The sequence below is a fragment of the Amborella trichopoda genome, chromosome 4, assembly GCF_054954075.1.
Source record: "Amborella trichopoda isolate Santa Cruz 75 chromosome 4, AtrichopodaSantaCruz75HAP2 v2.0, whole genome shotgun sequence".
Classification (NCBI taxonomy): Eukaryota; Viridiplantae; Streptophyta; class Magnoliopsida; order Amborellales; family Amborellaceae; genus Amborella; species Amborella trichopoda.
The window spans coordinates 58,755,951-58,775,932 of NC_142339.1; the positions used below are offsets into that span (position 1 = coordinate 58,755,951).

Below are 19,982 nucleotides of genomic sequence, written 5' to 3' on the forward strand. Positions count from 1 at the left end.
GGGAACGATAACCGGTTTTCAAAGATATGGGTAATTTAGTCATTTGTCCGTATACCGCCAACTCTTGATTGGACGGCATTAACGGGAGTAGCTAGTGTCCTCTTAACCGTAGATCACGGTAACGGGAGTAGCTAGTATTGTCTTAACTCTTAACTCTTAACTGTATATCACTTTGCCTCTTCATCTCAACCGTTGATATGACACTAGAAACGCTTTTAAAACCCTAAACGAACCCCAGTTCAGGGAACGCATCGAGCCCCGTCATTCCACGCCCATTGTGCTTCAGGTCTCTCTCTCTCTTCATTTTATTGTCTCTGTTTAATGTTTAGTCCTGTTTGCGATGAGAGGTGAGATGTATCTCTCTAGGTTTCTCTTCCTTCATTTTCTATACTCTCTCTAATGTTTAGTCCTTGTAGTTGCTTAGTTCTTTGAGATTTGAACGACAGGGATGATTTTTTATTTGTAAATTAGGGTTTTGAAAGGAGATGGTAGTTTTTTATTTTTATTTTCTGTTCTGAATCGTTGATATTTTAATCTCAGATTTTCAGCATCGTTTGATTTGCACAAGGTCTGATCCATTTCTTGGTTGGATTGAACTTTGAAAACGGTGCTAAAATAGAAGTCCATTGCATTGCATTTTGAATGGAATGCAATTCTAATGGAAGCGGCCAGACAACCGTAGGCTTGGATCCACAGATGAAGGGCTCAAAATGCCCCTTGTCTACTGATTCCAACCCACACTTATCTCTCTCTTGATGAAATTCTCTTGCCCTTTCGATGAATTTCCTTCTCTTTTAGATGAATATCTCTGTCTCTTATCTTGTAGGTCTCTCTCTATACTTCTAATGAATATCTCTCTTTTGTTGAATCTGACCTTTCTACCTCTGAATTACCTTTCTTTCTTTTTTTTTTCCTGAATTATGTTTTATTATTGTTGATTTTTTCTGAATTACTTTTTCATTTTGTCTTTATTTTTTATTTTTTATTTTTTTGTTAAAGGTGATAGAAAACTAGGGCAAACTGGCTACCGCAAACTAGAGCCTGCACCCGTTCCGAATGCCTTGCCCTACTCGGTCTGTGTTTTTCCGTAGAGCAAGTCCTTTGGTTGCTATAGGGCTGGCCCATGCTCGACCCGCCTATTCCTATAGGCTAGCTCCTCTTGTTCCTATAAGATAGGATGACTCGTTCAAACTATTTTTTGTTCTTCAAATCCAATTTTTTCAGCCACCCTAATTTTCTTTTGTTCTCTATATCCATCGTTTTTTATATGTTTTAGTCTTTTGGATTATTGCCTATCTTAACTATCTTTTGGTACTGTAAATCCAACTATTTAAATAATTATTTTATACTTTGGCCTCTGAAAATTCATAAGGCTCTTGGGCCCTCATACTGAGAAACTGAGAAATTGTTGAAGTTTCTTCCAGTTGCTACTATTCAGAAATTTGTTAAGAGGTTTTTAACTTTTTTTTTTTTTTTGGTATAAAGCTAGGATATCATTTATAAATTTTATTTGTTATTTCATTAGTACTCAAAAGTGAAATATGAAAGATGGATTTATGCATTCTTTTCATTTAGCAATGCTTATAATACATATCAATTTTGGCCATGCTTGTACGTGAAGATGTAATGATCAGCAATGCTTATACTTGCAGTTGTAATTATTGAAAAGATCCAATATATCAGAACCAATACAGATTTATCTTACGTGATAGAGGCCTTCTGTTCAACAAAGCTCAGATAGAGGTGTTTTGTGCAACAATGTTTTAGGTATGAAACACTGAAATTCTTTGAAATAATTGCTAATTTTCTTGTCTGAAAAAGCTCATGAGGTATCAATCTTATATTGTAAAAGTAAGGTTACCTCATAAACCGTTTAAAGTATGTTGCTCTAATTCTTTTGAGTATGAAAACAGTGTAGGAAAAATCGGGTTGTTTAAATTCTAACCGCCCAGTTGGATCCTACTGGCTGGTTCTGGTTTCGGCCGGTTTTCGTGAACAGGCCAAGCAATTTAAAACAAATAAAAAATATAGAAAATCTCATAAAATATGGGATTTTGTATCGGCCATTAATACTTTTGTTTACCTATTTACATCTTGTTTTAGAAAATATAAAAAATACACTTTGAATCTTTATAATCTTGTTTTTTTTTAATTAATTTTTAACTCATTTGGATGTGTTTTGTTTAATCATAGCTTTGAATATATTTTTATATTTTTAAGAATTACAAGGTCGTTCTATGTATTTTTAATGTATGTTTTTTGTTTTTTGAGTAGGTATGAGTGAAATAGGAAATTAAAAACGAACCTTCTTGTTTTTAAATAGGGATTTTTTTTAAAAAAATGTTTAATAGACTAGATTTGAATCCCTTAAAGGCAACTTTGCCGAGGTGATCATTTTATTTTTTGATCGCTTCTTTTCCCTGTTGCCAATATCAAATAAGGATTTTGGTGCGTGATCTCTTAACTCCATTTATCTGATCAATGCAAATCCTAATGAGGATTGTTAATCCACATTTTCCATTTTTAATGTGTACTAATATTTTTCATTTAATATGCACACACATACAATTGCTTGGCCTTTTTTTTTAATTGGGAATGTACTTTAAAATCTCAATTAATAATTTGTGAATTTAAAAATAGTCCTCTAGATATTTTGTAATTTTATATTACCATTTATCCCTAATTTGGACATTTAATGCCCGAGCAAGGGGTTTCGCATTTTTTAGTTGAAAACATTGTTAATGGGATGGTAGAGACAGGGGATCAGCATGTCTCACTTGGAAAATTATTGTGACTAACAATGATCGCTGAATCTCGCCACATGTAAATTTTCTCAAACGATTAGTGATTTGGACGTTGTCTATATTTGAACCTAGCCCATTTGAATGAACAATACAGAAAAACATTCTTTCTGTGTTAAAAACATTGTTAATTAGTAGTACAGACACTGGATGTTCGAGTATATCTCACTCAGAAAAATGCTGTGGCTAACAATATTCCTGAACTCTGACACTTGTATAGTTTCACCAACAATAATTGATTTAAACATTGTATACATTTGAACCTAGCCGATTTGAATGAACAAAACACATAAATTAATAAGATCAAATGCAAGGCCAAGGTGGTCAGGGTGGTGGTGTCATACCGCATTCTTGGGTTTCATTCCTATCTCCTTAACATTAAATAATCTTTGAATGAAAATATAACACTTATGTACTCTAAAGTGAAGACTTAAAGAGTGCTTTCTTAATAATAAGGTTTGGAATCGAATGTAAGATGTCATGTCATGGCACTGTCCAACCTGACCACCTATGTTTTATGTCTCTATGTTTTTTTTTGTGTTTTAGTTTTTATTAATTCAATACGATGGATGGTTTGGATATTAGATGTTTGAAAATCTTTTAAAAAAAATTGACAAGGGATGAGCTTCTCTTGAAAGAAGGATTGTCTGGAACAATAGATGTTCGAACTGGTCCATTGATAAGAAACCCATTTTGGTTATCCAATGTTTGAATTGTTTGTTGTAAAAATAGAGGATATTTGATTTGTTTCTTTTCAAGGCATCAATCACCGTTTGTATACCTCTCTTATATCGATGGAGGATGTTGTGCCTCTAAGAAAATAGTCACTCGTTTTTGAGGACTTTTTTGTAAAAGTGGGTAGGCCCAGCCTATGACTATAGGTGTTTGAGAGGCCATCTCTTTCATTTGATATTGGGTTGGGCTCGCTATATTGTTACCTTTCGTCCATGAAGTTTTTGGGCCTTTTAAATTTAGATGTTCTGAGGAGTGTTTGTAAATTGGCCAGTAATTAGTGTTGTGAAATAAATGGTTGACTTTAGCTATGCCATATTTGATCCTTTATCCTATGATTGACTTGATTTTTGGAGGGTAAGCTCCTGATGTTTTGGATTAAAGATAAACTGAGCTGTCAGATTACTATTTTGGGGTAGTTTGAGCAAAGTTTGACCATGCCTCCATTTGGAATGTCTGATTGTTTGATTTGGGCTTGATTGGGTTGTGATATTTCTTGTTTGCGGAGGGGAGCATCTTTCTATCATATTAAGGGCATTTTTTCTTTTTTTCATCTTAAAATTTATTATGAGATTGTTTTTTACCTACCGAAGTAGACTTAGTTGGGTTGGGCTTTTGTAGCGTAGAACCAGTATAACACTCGTTAAGTGGTATAAGTTTGTTGAAATAGAAAGCTCAAAAATGGGTAAAGGTCCCGAGTAGAACTGTCGTGTGGGGCTATTAATGTATTTAACCATGGGAACTAGGCCTGACCTATTATTTTCTTTGGTACCAATTGTGGAATTGTTTTATTTAATCTTCATGAACTAACAAGTACACCATGGAAGGTTTAATTTCAAAACTTGATGAACAATGAAGGAAGCAATGGGTGGTGGTGGAAGCTAGGCTATTTCTCTCTCTTTCTCTTTATTAAGTTCTCAAATAAATTGAAGTTGTGTTTTTTGAATCTTAGGTTTGTATTTATATTAAAGTGGTACTTAGTGAAGTGATATAGATCATTGATGCTTTTTATCTATGGCACATGAGATGGCTATGATCCTAGCCACTCATCCACATCTATCCATCAAGATGAAGGGATGAGATTACCACACTTCTGTAACCCCTTACTGACCTATTTATGGGATGTTTTGATCATTTTTCCTTTTAGGCATGCTTCACATTTATGACATGGCTCAAACTTCTGTGATGAAGCCACATAAGAAAGTCATATTTCAAAATATCTCCCATGGATTAGATTTTGTTTTGGCTCAAATATCTTAAATATACCAAAAGGGTTACATGGGAGCCTTATACAATTACTAAAAGAGTATATGCACCTATGATGCTTTGGTGATTATATTAGATACCAAGGCTTGTTATAGAATTTTTACAATGGAGTAAATTGTAAATTACTTGTGGGACAAGAACCAAAGAGTAAAAAGGTTAACCTAGGGTTTATGGGTGATTTGTGTGTTGTAGTCTCATTCCTGATCTTGATGGTTGGATTGAGATGAGTGGTTAGGATCATAGCCTCTCATATGCCATAGATGAAAGGCATCAAGGGCCAAGATCACTTCACCCGTTATTACTTTAATATAAATACATTAGATTTATTCAACATTAACTTCATACCATTTGAGGACTTAGAAAGAGAAAGAGACTCAAAGTGGCCTCTACGCTCCTACCGTTTTTCCCTTCATTGGTCATCAAGTTTTGAAACCAAAATCCCGTATGGTGTGCTCACTAGTTCAATTCTATACTGCTTTTATTGATGTTTAATTTCATCAAAGATACATTTTCCTCATCTTTAGGTTGTAAATCTTAATTCCATGGTATTTCATGATAGAATTAAAACATATGCATCTTACCTTGATGTTGTGTAGTCTAGATTGAATTTCTATCAACTAGACATCCTTTTCTCTAGCTTTTGCTCACTTGATTTCATTGAGCATTTAAGTGATCGTAATCATTAGATCAGTGAGTCTTCTAAGTCCTCTAAGTTTCCAAAATATTGACTTCGTTATTGCCTTGAGTAGTCTTCTAAGTCTATGAACCATGAAAATCTACGTGCTCATTGTCTAAGTGTTTTTAGCAGCATCTCTCTCAACCTATTTTGATGTTTAATCTTCGTCATCTCTATCTCACTTTGAACCTACCCTTCAGAATTATAAACTATACCATACATGCTTTTATGTATGGAACAATACTAAGTGCCTCAAAGGTCCATCTTGTGATCTGGGCACAAAGGGTATGAGTTTTGGTTTTTCCATACTGAGCACTCCACTCATTGTGGTTATATTTGTGAATAATTTGAGATTGTATTCAAGTTGATTATTTAACCGCTTTGTTTTAGTTATGGATGACATAATTAGGAACCTATAGGATGAAATATTGTGGTTCATGTTGTTCGCATATGCATAGTTGTGACCGATGAGACCCAAAACGGCGTCAAAATAAATTTAGAACTTTGGAAGGATGCTCTAGATTCCAAAAGTTTTAAAATTCGTCAGACTAAGAAAGAATATGGAATGCAAGTTTTGTAATAATAGAAATAGAGACGAGGAAGTAGTTACGATTGATTGGCCACAAAGTACAAAAAAAGAGTATTTGGATTGCAAGTTTGGTAGTAATAGGAATAGAGACGAGGAAGTGGTTAAGATTAATTGGCCACGAAGTACAAAAAAGACTGCACTTTGGGTATCTTGTATCGATAATTCAGGAAAATGGAGAGATTGAGGACGATGCTTGACACAAAATTAGAGTTGGTTGGGCGAAGTGGAGATAACTAGAATTTTATGTGCATCACATACCAATGAAGCAATACACCCATAGAATGAGTGTAGCATATATGAGGATGTTGAGATTGAAGATTGGCTAGACAAGAAGGGATAGAATTTGAAATGAATCCATTCGGATTAATTTAGGTGAGGCATCAATAGGCGACTTTATGAGTCCAATGTTATTATATTCGCTGTAAAATACTCCCAAAACAAACCTTTCTAAAATCTTGAAGTGTTACAAAACCTTATAGTTCATAGCCTCCCTTCTTTACCGCACTTCACCGTGACCACCATAGGCTCAAATGATGTTCCATGGACTTTCAATTAGAGTGATGTCTTTCTGACCATATAGGCCTCAAAAATTAAGGTATCACATTTTACCTCAAAGAGAATATTTTACACACTTAACCTAACCCTAATTTTCTCTTATAAAAAAGGGTTCGTGGCCCCTTTAGTTTTCACTCACTTGAGAGTAATAAGTTTTTTCCCAAAATTTTATTGTGATAACGGTAGAGGGATAGGCATGCCTGTAGTAGAGTGAGGAGTCATAGCCAGCCTCCCTTCTTTACCGCACTTCACCGTGACCACCATAGGCTCAAATGATGTTCCATGGACTTTTATTCCACTCATTTTCTTCGTCAAACACCTTCGTCATAGGTGATTTCCAAAAGGTTCAAACCTTTTTGCTATCTACATTAGCCCCTTTTAAATGTCCTCATAATGTCTATTTTTTACTTGGCATAGTCCATAACTTTTCCTTCCATTTAGCCTCATTAAAAGCTTGTTATAAGAGAGTATTTTAGAGCCTAATTCCTCTTTATTAAATTAGTCATTATTAGTCTAGGTTAATCTATATTAATCTGAGAGGAGAGTGAATGATACAATAGGTGGGACGTACACCTTATTTATACATTTTTTTTTACTTTGGTTATCATGCGACATTAAAGAAGTATTAAAACTTTTTCGCAGTTTCGTACTATATCTACTTCATGGGCCTTTTGAGATATGACCAATGAGAACTTTCCTTGTGTCATATATGTGGATCAATTAAAATTCTTCGTAAAGTTGGATGTAAAAACTCTTAGGTCATTAGTTTGAATGCTTGATATCAACATATGCCCTTTCTTGTAAAATGTGGTTTTCAAACATGTGTAAAGTGCTACTTTCCCATACTTAAAACTTTTTAATGCACAAGTATAAAATATGTAGGCTGCCTATGGATGATACGAGTTACACTTTACCATGTGCGTGCCCCATATCGAAGCCCATTCTGGCGCTCATGTAGCCTATTGGCCACATGTGTCCAGTTGGTCCTTGTTTGAAATTTTCCTAGTTTTTCCTATTGGAAAAGAAAAATATAGGGGAACTGGTAATAACAAATTGAACACTTACTCACATTGGCATGAATTGGCTTTTAACTATTCTGAGCCAGCTTGTAGATTTTTAAAACAAATAGCAGAAAATTGCACCTCCCCCACTCGTGAAATGATAGATATGCTGGTTTGTGTGTGATACTTAAATCGGCATGTAATGTGCTCACAGTTGGTTAGTAGTTTTATATTAACGGGGTTGAAAATCATAAAAAAGAAAAAAAAAAAAAAAAAAGGCAAAATTATTCTCTAAGACTTTGCTCTTAATCTTTGATGGGCAAAGATTATGTCCTCTTCAAATGAATTTTCTAGGAGGAAAAGTTTTTATAAGGTTAATACCTTGTGTTACAGAATTAAGGTACATCTCAAAAATTCATTGGAAAAGGCTTTTTTTATTTGGAAAACCACCTAATCAATCATTTTCATGTTGAGATGTGTGAATATGGGAGAATAAAATTTCAATATCCTAAAAATAGTACATCTTGCTAGATGTTTATTTTCAAGATTTTCGTGCATTTATAGATTTGCTTGATTTGAACCATTTTTTTTTTTTTTTGGAATTTATAATTTTATAATTAAAAATATAAAATATATTCTCAGGCATCCTAAGAGTTTTTTACCCCAAAATTGTATCTCCAGACAAAGTTTGGAAGTGTGTCCTTAATTGTTTAAGGTTGAGACCTTATGCAAACAATGCCCTTTTGTAAATCTTCGGACTTTAGATGATGCCCTCCCTGTTGAATCAATTTTCTTGGTAAGCTGATCTGGTTTTGGACGCTAGGATTGAATATGAGTGTAGTTTGACTAGGGAAACCCTATCTGCCTTGGAGCTTCTCTATATTTCATTCCCCCTTTTGAATAAGCTGATCTGGCTTTGGATGTTAGAATATGAGTGTAGTTTGATCATAACCCTAAGCACTTTCCAAACCCTATGCTATTAAGGCTTCAAACTCTTCATATTCTTTAGGATAGGTACACATGTATATGATGATGTCTAACGGTTTTCACTCTCTGTATCTGTCTCTTCGTCTGTTCTATCTCTTCCTACTCCTTTTGATACAAAAACGAGATGAGCTTGGTGCTTGATTTGAATATGGCATTGTGTTTTGCTTTCCAGGTAAGTGAGAGTAAATATTTCTATCTGTGATGAAACCCCAACCCCAAATGAATCAATCTGAAACCGAACGCCCCTCTGCAACTATCTCTTCGTGTCGGAAGAAGAAATCAGATGACAGCAGCTTTTTGGAGGACGTGAGGGACCATATCGATGAATTCATTCACGCTTCTATGGATGAGCACAAAACTTGTTTCAAGAAGACTATTCAGAAGATGTTTGGAATGTCCAAGGTAGTTGCTGAGAGGAATTTAGCCACCCAAAAGGAAGTCGAAAGTGTTCTGCCCCTCCAATCCGTTGTGTCAGAGTAGAACTTTTGTTATCAGACATCATGCCTGATTTCTGGAAAAAGAAAGAAGTATATGTTCTCTTGCTTTATTTCTCTTTTGTTTGATTGCAAAAAATTGAATGTACTTGTGTTTTTCCTTGTTAATTCAAAATTTAGAAGGTTTTTTTTCCTGGCCATAGTGGATGCTATTGAAATGTTTTTGTTTGTTTATGTTTTTCATATGCGAAAATAAGTTGCCTTCGGTAACTAAAACTAGTGTATGCTTGGTGATTATAATGAATTCATTGTTTGATATTTTATTTAGGGATGGATTACTATAGGACTCTTCATCTTTGGTACAATGAGGTCATCTTGGTTGTTAGATGTTGGTTTGAGATTTGTCATAATTTTTTTTTTGAACTTGAGTCTATGTAACAAAAGTAAGTTGTATACTTTCTTTCCTTTTTTTAATAATTTGGATGTTTGGCGCGTGCTGCCATCTCTTGGTGGCATTGTCAAATATGTCTAGCCTTTGCCTTTGAGGCTTCAAAATTTTTGGTTTTACGGTGCTTTGAAAAGCGTTTATTCTCAAGATTACTTGATTAATCTTTCAATGCAATTTTTTGAGGTGGAGATGTCCATGGGGAATGAATTTTAATAACAGGGAAATGTATCAAAATATCCGTAAGGGATGAATTATTTTACATTACCCAATTGTTACTATTCCACCTTCCAACTCAAGATCATGGATTTTTTTAATGGGTATTTTAAAATTAAAACAGAAAATATCCGTTAGATGCTAAATTATCCATCAAAGGCTTCAAAATATTTGGCTTTATGGTCCTTAAAAAGTCATTTAATCTCAAGATTGCATGAATAATCTTTCAATACAATTTTTTGAGGTGAGGTCCATGGGGAATGAATTTTAAATAAAAGGGAAATGTATCAAAATATCCATATGAGATGAATTGTTCTACATTACCCATTTGTTACTATTCCAACTTCCAACTCAAAATCATGGATTTAACGAACAAGAGTAATTGTGACTATGTACCAAAAGTAAATGGGTATTTTGAAAATAAAACAGAAGATGTCGGTTAGATGCGAAATTAGTTGAGTCCCTAAATGATATATGGCTTTTTTTTGTTTTTTAATACGATTTTACTTTTATCAATAAATCAAAACAATTATAAAGCAAAGTTATTCACGACTCGTTGAAAAGTTGCATGCAACTCAATACCTATATAATTTAAACCCACGTGGTTTTCATGTGGTCTCCTATATAATCTAGAGAGGAATCTAAAAAAAGTAAATTATTTTTTAATTTTAAAATATTTGTATAGTTTACAATTGAGTCTCATTTTTAAGTGTATATAGTTTTTTTTTATATATACATTGGATTAAGCTCAAATTTAAGAGTGTGTATATTTTTATAATCACAAATCTGTTAAAAATACAAAAAGTAATTTTAAAAAGTAAATATTACTAAATACATTAAAAATTTTATAAGGATATTGTGGTTATTTTTATTATTGATTTTTTTTTTCAGGTGTACAGTTTTGAGAAATATGGATATTCTCAAATGTGGGATTTGAATTTATATATATTTAAACTATACAAGATATGATACTATTTTAAAATGTCAAAAATAAATTATAAATTCACTACGAAATTTTCCTTATTCGAAAATCAAATAAAAACGATGGAGGAAAAATATAAAAAGGAACACTCAATACTAAAGACTATAGGTGTGAATACACGCTTATTTAAGCTTGTGAAACTTAGTGGTCCCTCATTTGTTGCTCGCCACGACGCTTCTCCCCCTCTCTCTCTCTCTTTCTTTCCGTCGAGCTGCTACCATTTAGTCAACGACACCAACACCTCATCCGTATACCTACTACACCCTCCTATGTTCATCATTTCTTAGGATAAATTGACGTCCAACTAATTGAGAGAGACAGCAATTGACACCAAAAGAGAAGACTTTACATTGGCAAAATAAAAATCCAGACATAATTGATAATGGGAACTTAGATGAAGAGAAAAGAGAATCTTAGGCACTCCCACACCAAGTCAAAAAGGACTTTAATTACAATCGACTATAGTTAGGAAGAAGTTTATATAAAGTATTAATTTTTCAACTAAGAAGTAAAGTACACCTCAAAGGCAAGTGAAAAAGGTTGTGTCGATATTGGAAAACTCTAATCGATGGTCTTGAGTCTTGAGATACATGGATAATGAACGAAAAAGAAAAAAAAAAGATATCGTTTTAAAATAAGGCATCTTGTAATATGTTATCTGGATTGTTAATTTTTAATTATTTTCAGTACTTGTAAAACTGCTTGATGTGTATCGTTTTTTTTAGCTTTCAATTTTATAATAGGGTTAAAAAAAAAATTGACCCCACGGTAAGGTTTTTGGCACCACAACGCATCTTCTAAAAAAATTTGAAAATGCAGCTTACTTTTATATTATTTAAGATGGACCGAGCTTTCAATTTCATATTGGGAGAGAAATAGATTTTCATGTCATTGTAAAGTTTTCAGCACCACAATTGCATCTTCCAATAAGAACTGAAAGTGCGTTATTTGATTATTTAATATGAATGCCTTATTTAGACCGCAAATCAATAGTTAAATGTAAATGCGGTATTGCATGTGAGGGAGAGATTGAGAAAGAGAGGAGTGTCACCGTTAGATCATAGATAGAGAAGACGACATAAATGCACGACTCCAAACAAACCACAAAAAAAAACAAATTTGTGGCTCAGGGTGCCCTTTGTATAGAGCCGAGGCTCTAAACAATCAAAGTAGAGCACACTTTCAAATAGTATTGAGAAATATGGTTTCAATGCTAGAAATCTTTGTGATAGCCTTAAAATATACTTTCACCTCTAATTATAAAATTTAAAGCTTAAAAAACAGTGTATATCATGAAGATTCATGAAAACTTAAATCTTGAAAATTGATGGTTCAAAAATGCATTACACGATACACTATTTCCAAAACTTGAAATCCCTTTTTTTTCTATGTCCATGTATCTTAATGTCGAGATGATCAATTTGATGATATTGGGGCATCAAGACAACTTCTAGTGAAATTTATGAGGTGGGCTCCAATTTGATTGTTTAGAACCTCGACTCTATATGAACTTTTCCCTTAAAAAAATAATAGACGAACCCCACAAGAGAAATACCCCTTCTTCTTTTTTTTTTTGACGATAAATACATTAATATCCATTCAGGAAAACACAAACACCATGTGCACGCAAGCAAGGCGTGCCTTCCACGATCATTATTTTTCATACCAAACTATTAATTGGGGATATATTATCTGGCTAAAGGATTACGTGCTCCCAAGGGAGCATATTATTCACTCCTCAAGTTAAACCTTATCTACCATATTTTTAGATCCAAAATTTAGGATGTAACATCCTCCAACTTAAAAAAGGAAAAAGAAAAAAAATGTAAACTCTATATGTCTATGAAAATAGTAATACCTTAATATTGAATTGAGAATGTATAAAAATCTGATTGTTTAGAAACTCAAAATCCATTTAGTTTTCTCAAAAATATTCTTCGACTAACTATAAAGTGGATCCCCTCTCAAGTGGGGTTTTTTTTTTTTTTTTTTTTATCAAGGGAGTATGTTTATATTGTAGTCCCGCGCGATCATGATGTATGCATTCATTTATTTGTTGCTATTTTTGAAGGATAATGTATCAAAGGCAAGGCAAGGCAAGGCGCGTTCCTGTCCAAATTCACACCTCGACCTACTATATAAATATTCCACCTATCCGTCAATGGGAAAACCAAGAAAAAGCACAGATTCCTTGTATTTTGGAACCATGGCCGGACCCCCAAAAGTGATTTTCTTGATCCCTCTTCTCTTGTGCTTGTGTGTAGCTCAAGACTTCGATTTCTTCTACTTTGTTCAGCAGGTGAGATTTGGACATAGAGAGAGAATGGATGTCTTTCTTCATAATTTCTGAGAATTGATTACAGAGAGAGAGATGTTTTCTCAAGTTTTTTAGCCTTTGTTAGAGAGAGAATGGATTTTTTTCTTCTAAGGTTGTGAGTCTTGGTTAGAGAGAGAATTTGTCTTTCTTTGAGCCTTGGTTAGAGAGTTTTTTTTTATTTTTCTTCTCCTGGGTTTTTGAGCCTTGATTAGGAAGATAATGGATGTTTTATCTCCTTAGTTTTTGAGAGTTGGTGAGAGAGAGAAGTCATGTTTTTTCTCCCAAGTTTTGAGCCTTGGTTAGAGAGAAGAATACATGTTTTTTGAGCCTTGGTTAGAGAGAGAAGAATGCATGTTAGCTGAGCCTTGATTAGAGAGAGAATGGATTTTTTTTCAATATTTCTCTTGGTTTAGAGGGAATAGGGCTTTCAGAGAGAATGGGTTTTTTTCTTATATTTCTGACCTTTATTTTGGATTTTTTCCCTTATATATTTGTGGGTATTTTTTCTGTAGAGAGAAGATGTTTTTAGTTTCTACTATATTTTCTCTACTCTTGACTCTAGAGAGAGAGAATATTCGAGTCTTGGTTTTGACTAAAAAGGGAGCAGAGTTTTCGATTTTAGAGAGAGAAGTGTGCTTTTTTCCTATATATTGACCACTAAATTTAGGGATTTGGGCATATATTTTTTGCAGTGGCCTGGATCTTATTGCGACACCAAGGCGAGCTGCTGCTACCCAACGACTGGAAAGCCTGCTGCTAACTTTAGCATTCATGGACTCTGGCCGAATTACAATGATGGCTCTTATCCTTCAAACTGTGATCCTGATTCCCAATTTCAACCTTCAGAGGTTTGTCGTTATCTTAGTTCACTACCAATGTCCAAAAACAAGGCCCAGATTCGGGCCTGAGTCCTATATACAGACTCGGTCGACTTTTTACATGCAATCGATCGAGTTTGGCCATCTCAGGGCTAACTCGGACGGACGCGTCTGAGTCGTCGCACCAGATCTATAGAACAATATGTTTGGACTCTCTCTCTCTCTCTCTACCATTATGAGAGAATTGCAGGCCTCTCTCTCTCTCTCTACCATTATGAGAGAATTGCAGGCCTCTCTCTCTCTCTACCATTATGAGAGAATTGCAGGCCTCTCTCTCTCTCTCTCTACCATTATGAGAGAATTGCAGGCCTCTCTCTCTCTCTCTACCATTATGAGAGAATTGCAGGCCTCTCTCTCTCTCTACCATTATGAGAGAATTGCAGGCCTCTCTCTCTCTCTCTCTACCATTATGAGAGAATTGCAGGCCTCTCTCTCTCTACCATTATGAGAGAATTGCAGGCCTCTCTCTCTCTTTCTCTCTCTCTCTCTCTCTCTACCATTGTAATAGATTTGCAAGCCAAGTGTTCATGAGAAACATCCAAGGGAAAGGATATACTATAATCCACATGACCAATGGAAATCCCATGGTCATAAGTTTTATCTCCATTCAATCAATGTAGGGATTGGGAAAAGAGCGCGAGGGATCCATCAATATGACTAACGTCCTATTCTCTCCATCGACCTTCCATCCATTAATTGGATGGTGTCAACATTCATGACCTTATATTTTGGATGGTCATGTAGATCATAGAAATACTTTAGGGCTGGTTTGTTTAGTCACGTTAAAAATTTCCCTCAAGTTAGACACGATGAATATTTTTACGGCAAATTAGTTTGAAAAAAAGAGTACCACGACCAATTGAGGTGAACATATTTCTATACTTACCTGCACGAGGGAATTATTTTATGAAAAGTATTTCACGGGCAAAACAAAACAAACATGCCCTTCTCCTTCTGATCAACAAATGATCATGCTCCACCCATAAACCAATTCTACAAACATGGAATGTGTACTATAAGACTGTTGTCTTTGGTACGAGAATATCGTAATCATCCCTAGCCGTCTAGTGTGTTGCTTTTGGTACGAGACGATCGTAATCATCCTTAGCCGTCTAGTGCGAGATCAGGCACCAAGTATTATATTTTCTACAAAACTTGAAAAAATGTTTCTCCAACTTTAAATATAGTTAATGGCACATCCTCAACCGCCTTAATCACGATTATAGGTAATTGTGAATTTTGTATACCAAAAGTAAATGGGTGTGGTTTCTAAAAGGTTGCAACCTTAAACAATCCAATAAAGATGCACCTCTAAATTTTATCATAACATATAATTTTAATGTAATAAATTCCTATGATTATCTCAAAATCTATTTTCATATCTAATTAGAAAATTTTAAACTCCAAAAATAGTTAAAATCAAGTAGATCTGTGGACGGTTTAGATAATATGTTGCAAGATGTACCATTTCTAGAACATTCATACATCGATGTCGAGATGATCAATTTGAATGTTTTCCAACATTAAAACTAACCTTTTTCGATGGATATTTTAGGTGCATCTTTAATTCTGTGGCAACCTTATACAAACTTTTTTCAAAGTCAAATTGTCTTATTCAAATTCATAATTATCAATTTACTCTATGTAGGTATCAGATTTAATAGGACGGATGCGAAAGGATTGGCCAACATTGGCATGTCCAAGCGGCAATGGGGTGAAATTTTGGACACATGAATGGGTTAAACATGGAACTTGCTCAGAATCAGTCCTGGACCAACACCAATACTTTGAATCTGCTCTCAAACTTAAAGGCAAAGTTAATCTCGTTCAGGCTCTACAGGATGCAGGTAAATTGACAATATCTTTGACGAGTCGGCCAACTCATGAGTTTTGTCTTGATTTCTAGGATATTTAATAACCAAAATACATCTCAAAGCACTTTAAATCCGGTTCTGCTTTAAATCCTTAAATTTGGAGCTTTGAAACAATCCAAATATGATGATCTTCAAATAATTGAAACCATTATTGTCATCATAGCCTTATTTCAACGGTTTAGGGTCGGCAAAATGAATCCTTTTTTTAGCTATTCTACTCTATCAAAGGTCATACTCCTAATAAGATCATAAACCCCCATATCCATCTTCAAACAAAAATATATATCATTTTTAGGGCTTAAAATCATAAATTTATTCACGATTGAGTTGGTCTAAATGATAGACCTCCAAAATTATAGATTCATAATTCATCTCCTAGATGGTCCGTGAGGTAACAAACAGAGGAAAATTATTAAAGTACCGTAATAGATGAACAATTTAACAATTTACCTATATCTTTTGATTTAATTTTAAAAGACCGGTAAAAAGAATCATCGTCTTGAGTTTGAATAGTTGCAAATGGGTAAAATATCATAGTTCATCTCTTACAAGTAGTTTGATAAATTTCCTTTATTTATTTAAATTGCAATCCTATAATGGTATGCTTGAAAAAGAATTAAAAAATAGTGCTTCACATTTTCGTTTACAACAATTTACCTGATCACTACTTACAAACTGGTTATGGGCGAAGGCTTATTTTAACTTGCCTAAGGCCATGACAAAAATGGCTCTTCAAACTTCTAAAGGATCCGAGCTTGCATCTATCGTACTAGAAATTAGCATAGATTATCACCATTAAAGAATTAACATTTTGTGAAAGGATTCGGTTTCTATGCGGCCAAGCCCATGTATGTAGAAATGCGAGCCTCTTAGTAAATCTATTTTTGAGATGGATTTTAAGACTTAATTTTTAAGGATATGTAATCTCTAACATGGAGATCACGAATATGAAAAAATAAATAAATTTTTAAAATCTAGAAATAATAATTCTAATAAAAAAATATTTGGACCATTAGTTTTTATTATTTTTAGAGGGAACACCTACTTCAAGTAAAAAAACAACATACTGCTAAATCAAGAGTTCACCCATGCAAATGGGTTTGAAAAATCAAGTGAAGGGTGCCAATAATTTTTTCAACTTCCTTTTCAGGGGAGTAAATTTGCATTTAGGTTTGTTTTACTATTACCAAAATCATAGGTTTGCAAGCTTGGTATGCCACTATTCATACAGACGTACTCCTTATCTCCAAAATACCCATGAAACACCTGTGCCCTTGAACAAAAAAATCTACTTTTCCTTTATCTCCAATAGATGGGGAGACTTGATGACTATGGCCGCTGAGAGCTTGAGACTATGAAATTTTGGGCTTTCGTGTAAAGGTAAGCAAAATTTTTTTCTTTTTGACGACTAAGGCATCCATACAGAGCCTTACCATACCGTCATAAACTTAGCAATTGTTTCATCTTAAGCCATCTACCAATCGTTAAATCAAAGTGCAGTAAGTTTTGCAAAAAACAATTCTATAAAACAAATGCAAATATGATGGACAATCAAACCATGCAGGAATCTACCCGGATGGGAGCACTTACAGTTTAAACAGCATCACGGAAGCCATAAGAGCAGCAACTGGTCATACACCTGGAATAGAGTGCAACAGAGATGAATCAAGAAACCCACAGTTGTATCAGATCTATATGTGTGTTGATACCTCTGGTTCCTCCATTATTGAGTGCCCAAAACTCCCAAGGGGTGGATGTTCTTCACAAGTTGAGTTCCCTTCATTTGGATCTGAGTCTGCATAATGCAAAATTGGCCGAAGATGGACGTTAGAATCAATATTGATCCCCCATGAATTTTTTCTTTCGTAGTTACAAAATGTTTCATGCATTAAAACAAAAACAAATGTGTGGTCTCCAATGCTGAGTGATGATCCTTGAAATCACTTGACGGCCATTGTGTATTTGTGGAGCATGAAATCACATCGTATGAATAAAGTGGCAGTTCTTTGAATTTTTCTCGATCCTTTTCTTAGGAGAAAACATAAAAAGACTCTTTGATTTCCAAGAGATGAGGCAAAGTTATATGGCTCATTATATAATAGTCAAGGATAAAACCCCCATGAAAACCTAGTACTAGAAATTACCTCAATATTCAGGTAATTGGTCCAATAAGCATCAAAATAAACCAGAAGCTTTACTACTACTCCTGAGTTGAAAGAAATGATTCGATCACTAAGTAAGAAATGGTTCCATCACTAAGTTCTCCACTTTATGACGCAATACATTTCAATAGCTGACAGTGTGATGTGCCCAAGGAACTGAATGGCATCAATCATATGTTCACTTCATTATAGTCGTCGATAAGAATAGCACAATCATGTCCGCCATGATCATCATGATACAAACCCTCGAGCTACATTCGTAGGCCATCGAATGTCAATCTTCTCAAAGAGATGATCAGGCCTGTAGTCTTAGGCAAAGCAAACGTAAAATGAGCAGAGTAAGGAGGTGTGGAGAACAAGGAGTGAATACCTCAGTTACATCAAGGTAGATGAACAGCAAGCACGGGTCGGAGATGTTAAATTATAACATAAACATTGTTAAAAGACAGGGAAATACATTAAAACTACCTATCAGATAAAGGAAGTCTATTATAACTCTATGGAATACGGAGAAAAACACAGTCGAGGTCATCACTGCTGAAACACGAGAGTGGGATCCATAAGAGCAAAACATGACCTCAATTGTGTGCCCCACACAGTCCATCATTTCAATGGACAATGATGGCAATGCACAGCGGTTTTTCCATAGGCTATTAGATTACAGTATTCATCACCAGCTGACAAATGAATGTTGATTTTGAATTATCCTTAATAAGGGTATTAACAAGAATACATGTTGAACAATTACATAAAACAGCAAAAGCTGAACTAAGTTACACTCTAAATATCAGAATACAAAGTTACCAACTCATAAAGCAAGCGACCAACAAGAAGTCTCAGCAAAGAAAATGAGAGGATCTAAACTTAATTTCAATAAAACAATATTATTTCAACTAAGCAACGCTGAATAAAAGCAGCATCAAATATTAGGTTTCAAATTCTACATGTAGAAGCATAAATATCTAGGCACCTGTTTGATGCATAATACAAACCAAAAACCAACTTGACACACTTCACGGCCTACTGAAAAAATATGCCTCCGCCAAAATGCATCACGTCAGTCACACAACTTGAGCTCAGAAGTCAATCAAACCCACCATACGTGCAGATCTTTTTTTTTGAAACTGTTAACTGTATTGTATTAGTAATAGAAAGTTACATGTAATAATGGTTCACGAAAAAATAGGTTACCCAAAACAACTGGGAGCCCCATACAAAAACGCTCAAGGGTCCAAAAAATCCCAAATAAAACTATACAATGAATCACGAGTGGGAATAAAAACAAGTAGGCGTTCAGTAGCTCAAAAAGGTCGTTGGAAAGCCCTTTGAAGGGTGGGTTGCTAGAAGCTTCCTCCCTAGCAAGGAGATCAGCATCAGTATTAGCTTCCCTCCATACATGCCTCCACGAGATGCTAAGCGGGCTTGTAATGGGCAAAACTTCATCAAAGAGATGGGCCAATCGCCACGAGCAGGGGCAGAGGCTAAAGCCCAGGGAATGGTGTTCTTGGAGTCACCTTCGATGACCAACGTGTTGCCCCAGCTCGGAATGAATTTTCTGAGGCCAACAAGGAGGGCTAGAGCTTCGGCAAAGGTGGAATTGGCATGGCCGATAGGGAAGGAGAAAGAGAGGAGAATATTGACATTATGAATTCTGAAAATTCCACCAGACGAGCAGCTTTTTGAATTTCATTTTTCATCTTGGTTGCTTTATAGTTATTTCCAATGCATACCCATGGTGTGACTCTTTGATCCTAAAGCATTTGTAACTAAGCATCTGTAACCCATAAAGACATCCAAAACAACTTTCTGGAAAAAGTAAATGCAAACCATGCCATCCACCACTGACCATTCCACCACACACAATACTGAGTCCCTTGATGATACTTTTCCATTTTTCTTGTTTACTTGTCATGGAAAATTTATCAAAATACACCTCACTTTTCAACTAAATAACATTTTACCCTTTCTTACTATTCCAACTACAAATCATGTGCATTTTGACAGGCATTTCGAAATTAAATCAAAACATGTGAGTAAAATGGAAGACAGTTAATATCTTGGGTGTGA

At 34.7% G+C, this 19,982-nt stretch overlaps 2 protein-coding genes and 1 non-coding gene across 7 annotated transcripts; all 3 read left to right on the plus strand.

Moving 5' to 3' along the window:
- The first annotated feature begins 129 nt into the window (after positions 1 to 129).
- On the plus strand, positions 130 to 9,362 carry LOC18422242 (uncharacterized). 5 transcript variants are annotated; one of them, XM_011623974.3, is made up of 3 exons: positions 130 to 286; positions 1,653 to 1,767; positions 8,780 to 9,362. In XM_011623974.3, exon 3 carries the CDS (start codon positions 8,809 to 8,811, stop codon positions 9,085 to 9,087), a length of 279 nt encoding a protein of 92 aa, XP_011622276.1. In that variant the 5' UTR covers positions 130 to 286; positions 1,653 to 1,767; positions 8,780 to 8,808; the 3' UTR covers positions 9,088 to 9,362. The 5 variants fall into 5 exon arrangements, 3 of the variants coding, with proteins under 3 accessions (XP_011622276.1, XP_011622284.1, XP_020519816.1); XR_016055082.1 differs by having other exon boundaries at positions 277 to 347; XR_016055081.1 differs by lacking the exon at positions 130 to 286 and adding an exon at positions 334 to 1,452.
- Positions 627 to 743, plus strand: LOC148782641 (small nucleolar RNA snoR143). Its single transcript, XR_016055153.1, has one exon. It is a non-coding gene; the product is annotated as a small nucleolar RNA snoR143 (small nucleolar RNA).
- Positions 9,363 to 12,851: 3,489 nt separating the features above from the next.
- On the plus strand, positions 12,852 to 17,764 carry LOC18422243 (ribonuclease 1). The gene is made up of 4 exons (XM_006827195.4): positions 12,852 to 12,983; positions 13,694 to 13,849; positions 15,528 to 15,726; positions 17,318 to 17,764. Exons 1-4 carry the CDS (start codon positions 12,891 to 12,893, stop codon positions 17,554 to 17,556), a joined length of 687 nt encoding a protein of 228 aa, XP_006827258.3. The 5' UTR covers positions 12,852 to 12,890; the 3' UTR covers positions 17,557 to 17,764.
- The last annotated feature ends 2,218 nt before the right edge of the window (positions 17,765 to 19,982 follow it).

Bases quoted from the DNA above. Each gene is read 5' to 3' on its own strand.
- LOC18422242 (XM_011623974.3), top strand. From the start codon at position 8,809: ATGAAACCCCAACCCCAAATGAATCAATCTGAAACCGAACGCCCCTCT.
- LOC18422243 (XM_006827195.4), top strand. From the start codon at position 12,891: ATGGCCGGACCCCCAAAAGTGATTTTCTTGATCCCTCTTCTCTTGTGC. The intron at 12,984-13,693 runs GTGAGATTTGGA...TATTTTTTGCAG, and splicing joins TCTTCTACTTTGTTCAGCAG to TGGCCTGGATCTTATTGCGA. The intron at 13,850-15,527 runs GTTTGTCGTTAT...TACTCTATGTAG, and splicing joins CCCAATTTCAACCTTCAGAG to GTATCAGATTTAATAGGACG.